The following is a 6003-nucleotide window of genomic DNA, read 5'->3' as shown; positions in this document are numbered from 1 at the left end:
ATAGCAGTTCGGAAATACTGTGGCTGGAGTTTGTGAAAGCCCGTTTCTGGAACTGGGGCTCTGGTCCTGATCTCAGGAGAAGCTCCCTTGTCCAGGGTCCCTAGATCTACCTTCGGCCAGGCTCTTCCCTGCGCGTTTCTCCTCCTTAGTCACTCTGGAAGTAGACTTGGTGGATATCCGCTTCCTTGGTGGCTGTCATTGCTTGTCTCTAGCTCGTGATTCAAAAGATTCAAAAGTTGCTCGACAACGAAAACAGCCAAAGCCTTTTTTCAGTCTTGGCTTCCGATTTTTTTGCAATATAATTCCCTCAAGAAGCAACTACTAGAGCTAGTTTTGAAACACCAGTAACAACCTGCGAAGTCCCTCCCTGCGCATTGTCTGTGGCTCATTTCTCTGCTCCCTCCACAGCTGGCCCAGGGCTCTCTTTGAGGCTGAGGATTCTGGGCTTGCTCGGGAATGCCACACTCTAACCTGCTGTCTTCCTGAAGACACACCATCCAACTGAAATGTTTTCTGGGTACTTGCTTATTCAAAGCCATTTAAGAATTCCATCTCACTGCTTGGCATGGTGAAACAGTTGGATTTTTGAACTCTACAAGATTCTAAATTTCTGGACTCCGTAGTCCTTTTTACTCCCGCTTATAAATTTACCAAATCTAGGTCAGAACAAAGTCCAAGCCAGCGACTGCAGAACTGACTGGCAACTCCAGCATCCAAAGCATGAGAGAACTGAGGAGCACGGGACCCCACACTCATCGTTGCATCTGGAGCTTCTGGGGGACTCATAAAAGGAACCAATGGGAAGAGGAGCCTTCCCCATTCCAACATCCTCAGTCAGAATCCTTGGGGATGTACTGATGGTTTGAAAGGAACTCAGGTGACTTTAATCCACAGGAAACTTAGGAACTATATGATGCACAAAATAAGTCCATAACCTATGTGCCCACCAAGGAAAGGTGATTTCCACAGATCCAGGGCACCGCGCCCAGATACCTATTGTAAACCTTTGCTTGGTCCCTAATCATGGTAGCCTAAATAATGACCCCTCCCAAAGAGGCCCACAACCTAATCCAATGCTAGAAACTGTGATATGTTGCCTGACACGAAAAAAGGAACTTTGCAGACATAATTAATTTAGGGATCTTGAGATGGTAAGATTATCCTGAATTGTCTAGACAGGCCCAATATAATCACAAGCATTTTTATAAGATAGAGGCACGAAGGTAAGAATCAACGATAAGATGTGATAACAGAAGCAAAGAAGAGAGAGAGAGAGAGAGAGATTTTCAAGAGGCTTTAAAGATCGAGGAAGGGGCCCATGAACTAAGGAAAGCAGGAAGCTTCTATAAATTGGAAAAGACAAGAACGTGAATTCTGCCCTAGAGTCTCCAGAAAGAATGCAACCCAACGGACTGATTTTGGACTTCTGACCTCCAGAACTTGATAATATATTTGTGTTGTTTTAAGCCATGAATTGTATAATAATTTGTTGCAGTAGCAATAAGAAACTAATACAGATTTTCATACCTGTAAGTAGGGTGCTACTGTAACAAATAGCAAAACATGTAGAAATGGCTTTGGAACTGGGCAATGGCAGAAACTGAAAGAATTTTGAGTTTGATAGTAAAAGCTCGAATTTCCTGGAATAGGCTCTTGGCAGCAACTGTAAATGAACACACTACACTTGGCATTCCCTCCTGAAACAGGGCCTGTTGCCAATGCTTTGTGCTCCCAGTTTCATTATGCGAAGAACAAAGAATCCCATGATTAGTTTAGGAAAAAAATCCCATGCTTAGTTTAGGAAAAAATCCCGTGCTTAGTTTATGTGAGGAGCAAGGAATCCCATGCTTAGCTTAGGATTCAAGATTTCCTGAAAATGAATAGAGGTGGCTTGAAAAGGTTATTTTGGGGCTTGAGCACATGGTTCGCTGCCTCCCTCAGTTTCCTCTCCTCCCAGACCCTCCACCTCCCTCTGCCTGGCATTAGAGAAACTGCTGCTCAGTAAACTACATGGTGATGCCCCACTGGATTGCACTCCACTCCCTTTTGGCCTCTTGGCATCCACTGCAATTGGAGATTTACTCCCGATTGGCGATCAAGGCTGCAAACTGGGGGAGAAGAGGAAGGGCAGGGAGATGTGCTGGACCTGGCACAAGGCTCAGTGATTCCATTAAGAGCTGCCAGTAAAGTGTCCGTTGACAGATGTCTCAGGGCACTTTGGAAAGTGTTACTTGAAGCTTTGATGGCATCCTCAGCCTGAATCAGGGACGCAGGACCAGTTCAGGAATATGGAAGCAGAAGCCCTTCTTGTCCTCTCCAGCTCCAGCTGGTCAAAATTGAAGTTTTCCAAGAGACCTGCTCCCAGAGTGTAGACTCTAGGTTTTCCTGCGTTTCTATTTGTAACACATTATCATCCCTATTTTATTGACAGAGACTCAGAATACGCAACCTGCTCTAAGTGACAGAGTGACTCAGTGCCAGTTCTGGATTAGACCCCAGTGTCCTGCTTGCCTCCCAGGGTTTTCCCCAGCACCTCATGCTGCCAAAGGCACTGGCTGGTCTTGACCCAGGAACCATCTCCCCACCAGAGTGGGAAGGTACCATGCTAAGTGTATTTAACAGGGCAATGTGTCATACACCTGGTTTTATTAGTAGAAGGACCATCTATGCATAAATAGGTTACATGCAACGCAAGAGAATACAGACTTTAGGGAAACGAGGCCCATCCATCTAAGTGGAGGATCCGGGCCTCCTGGGATTAGGATGGGGGGGATAGTGATAGAAGTACATTCTGGTTTCAGGGAAGCTGACCCCTTAAAATGTGGGTTGAAGAAGGGGCTCCTTAGCTGAGGTCACAGCTCATCCTCCCCCATCTCCTCCATCTGTGACACTCATGCCTAGCTCGTTCTTGTCCAACATTGCCTCTTAGGCTCCATATCCAGGCCCTCACCATCTCTTGCCTGGACCCCTGCAGTAGCCCCCCTTTGTCCCGACTTCTCCAGGTCTGCAAGAAGCCAATACGTTACATTTCCTGAAACTCACCTCTGAACCTCTGAACATGGCATGTCCTCCCTCAGTGGACCAATATTTTCAACATCTCCTCTTAACCTGTGACGCTGAGTACTAACTTACAACCTTGGCATTCAACAGCCTTTATTCAACTTTCCTTTCTCAACTTGCCCATCACTTGACCCAGACATGAACCGCCAGCTCCCATCTGACTGGTTTTCTCCCTCTTGGATGTATATGTCATCGTAATTTCTACCCTTAGGTACTTGCTTCCATTCTGCTTTCTCCTTTTCTTAATAATCTTGTAATTTTTAAAGAAAAGAACTAATCTTTCATCAAGGATAAATTCAAGTTGTGTCCTCTTTATGAAATCCTAATCTAACCATCTTATTGGAGGTCATTTAAGTCTTTCCTTGATTTCCCAATATCCACAGTGTCTGCTTTACTCCAAGTTGGAGGATTAGTTAAAGGGGGAGAGATTGAGGGCAGGTACCCCAGTTAAGGGACAGTGGCAATAGATTAAAGAGACTGGGGGCCGGGTTCAGGGGCTATGAGAAAAGAAATGGGGGTGGGGTTCTTGCTAAACAGGTGGCAAGGGTAGTTGGGGTCTGGAGTGGTCATGGTGGAATGCCTGACTGGGTCTTGCCTTCAAGACTTTTCACTCAGATGAGTCCATCCAGTGAAAAACACCAGAACGATCCACATTTTCCTTCTTTCCAAACGTGAACCCTGCCCTCTGAAACCTCGCTCCTCCCTTGTCACCAAACCTACTCCGCTTTTTAATTTCCTTCAAGAAAACACCACAAGTCAGGTTTTGTATAAAAATATATATATATTGCTCCATAGTTACATCACATACATTTCCACAATAACATTCTTAGCAATACCTTGGAATTTAAAACAAGTGTTTGCATTAATGATTCTTGCCAGGCTCCCCCTACCATCCCAGGGTGGAATTGGAGTCCACAGAGGAAAGCAATTTACCTACGTCTCCATATCTAAAACACACTAGTAGTCAAGATAAATGTAAACATTAATAACTTAAATAAGGTTAACGTTACCTAAGGCATCATGTTTCATATCGATAAACGAAGTTCACACTCTTTCAAAATATAATAAAATAATATCAGGGGGTATTTAGGGAAAACCGGAAGAAAATAAATTAGGTTCAGATTCTCGGGTTGCGGAGTGAGTGCTCAAGGCTTTGGAGTCTGAGTTTTCGTGTCCAGGTACTTTATGGCGTCTTGGACCCACGGCTCCGTAGGGTTGGCACAGAGTTTCATCCGTCTGGTCTGGAAACTGTGGGGAGAGAGGGGCACGATTAGATGGAGTTCCACTGAGATTTCAGCCTAGGAGCGCAGCTCATCCTGCCCTAAGAAGCTACCAGGAGAACTAGAGGAGGGAAGTGGGTGGAAGGCTGGTACCCAGTACACGCTGCTCCTAGAGATGTCCCCGTGACTTCAGGCTAAAGAAATGGGGATGGTCTGGATCAGCACCCAGAGGGAAAGGGGTCCCAGGAGTCGCTTCTCCCCTCGTTTTCCCACGGGGCACCTTTGGATATTGGATTAGACTCTCTGAGTCTGAGGTTGTGAGGCTCCCTTTTTTTTTCTGAGGAAGAAGTGGACCAGAGAGAAAAGAAATGTGTGCTCAACTCACATCACAGCTTCTTTGGGACAGCGGCTGCTGGTGACTCTTCTGTAGCTCAGCAGCTTCGGTTTGGGAATCGTCTTGTTGACGAAATCATAGCAGCAGGTGACTGCGAAACCAAATGAATCTGCAAATAGAACCACAAAGAAAAAACATTTCAGGATGGATTAGATTCTTCTGATCTTCATCAGAGCGGAAAAGAGTAGTAAGGAGAAGGCACAGGGAAATCAGGAGTAGAGGTAGAACCCATTACATTTCAACATGTCTGCCTATACCTCAGAGCTAGAATGTTATACTGACTCAGTTTACTATGCTGTAAAATGGGTATAGAGCAACGATAACAGTCTGAGGGAAGGGGGAGCTGTTAAAAACTACATAAATCCTGGGAGTGTCATTAGGAGGAGCTAATACTCCAAATTCTCAGGGAATTTGGAGTCAGGGAAGATCAGTTTTGGGACCCCAGGTATAGGTCCCCCTTTAGGCTCCAAGTAATCTACGTCTGGTCATGAGTTTCTCTGACACCCACGGCCTCTGCAGAGCCGCGTCTCTGGAAGCTGGACTGAATGAAGCACAGTCCAGATTCTGGGTCTCTTCTTCTCCACTCCATTGTATCTGGAAATACCCTGCACACCCACCACCAGGCACCCGCTCTTTGATCACCCCAATCCCCTTACATTGCTGAAGGAGCTGGGGCAGTAACTATACTGAGGGTGTGTTTCCAGAGCTAGAGTCTTGGAAGGAGCTATATTTGGGGTTCACAGCTGGATTTCTCATGCAGGCTCTGCCCCGCAGCAGCTGTGTGGTCAAGCTTACACCTTATCCTTCCCTGAGCTTGCTTGCCTTGTAAAAGCAGTTGTCAAAGTGAGGCTGTGGATACCCTTTCTGCTCTAATGGCCCATGAAAACCCAGAGATGGGGTGATGTGTTTTAAAGGGAAGGAGGGAGGGGGCTTACCTGGCTGAGCCAGCACCTGGGTGCTGAAGGTGGACACGGTGAGCAGCAGACACAGAAGAGCAGCGGAGACCTTCATGGTGGAGGGTGAGGACAGGAGCTTCTGGTGAGAGTTGTTAGTGTCTGAGCTTGTCTCTCTCTCTCTCTGCTCCTCTGGCTGTTCTGCCTGCCTTTTATTGAAAGCTGTGGGTGGAGCAATTGTTGGCCCAAGGCAACGTCACCCTCAATGAATGACTAAGTGGAAGTTTAAATGTGCTGAGGAAGTTTAGTGTCCTGAGAAGTTTCCAGGAAATAAGAGTCGGAACCAGTGGGTTGGGTAGGACACTTTCTATCCAACCTGTGACCAAAAGCAGTGAGTGTGTGTGTAGGGGGGTTTTGGGGGGCGCCGAGGCACAAT

General features: G+C 46.4%; 1 protein-coding gene across 1 annotated transcript; it reads right to left on the bottom strand.

Annotated features, from left to right (window-relative positions):
* Nucleotides 1-3821: 3821 nt before the first annotated feature.
* CCL7 (C-C motif chemokine ligand 7) lies at nt 3822-5742 on the bottom strand. The gene is made up of 3 exons (XM_019732477.2): nt 5610-5742; nt 4666-4783; nt 3822-4308 (listed from the first exon to the last, which is right to left on the bottom strand). Exons 1-3 carry the CDS (start codon nt 5683-5685, stop codon nt 4206-4208), a joined length of 297 nt encoding a protein of 98 aa, XP_019588036.2. The 5' UTR covers nt 5686-5742; the 3' UTR covers nt 3822-4205.
* Nucleotides 5743-6003: the final 261 nt, after the last annotated feature.

The sequence above is a fragment of the Rhinolophus sinicus genome, linkage group LG15 (assembly GCF_036562045.2).
Source record: "Rhinolophus sinicus isolate RSC01 linkage group LG15, ASM3656204v1, whole genome shotgun sequence".
In the NCBI taxonomy this organism is placed as follows: Eukaryota; Metazoa; Chordata; class Mammalia; order Chiroptera; family Rhinolophidae; genus Rhinolophus; species Rhinolophus sinicus.
This window is presented reverse-complemented; position numbering and strand designations above follow the sequence as displayed.

Coding starts and splice junctions, on each gene's coding strand:
- CCL7 (XM_019732477.2), bottom strand. CDS start 5,685: ATGAAGGTCTCCGCTGCTCTTCTGTGTCTGCTGCTCACCGTGTCCACC. Junction 4,784..5,609: donor CCAGGTGCTGGCTCAGCCAG/GTAAGCCCCCTC, acceptor TTCTATTTGCAG/ATTCATTTGGTTTCGCAGTC. Junction 4,309..4,665: donor TGTCCCAAAGAAGCTGTGAT/GTGAGTTGAGCA, acceptor CTCTCCCCACAG/TTTCCAGACCAGACGGATGA.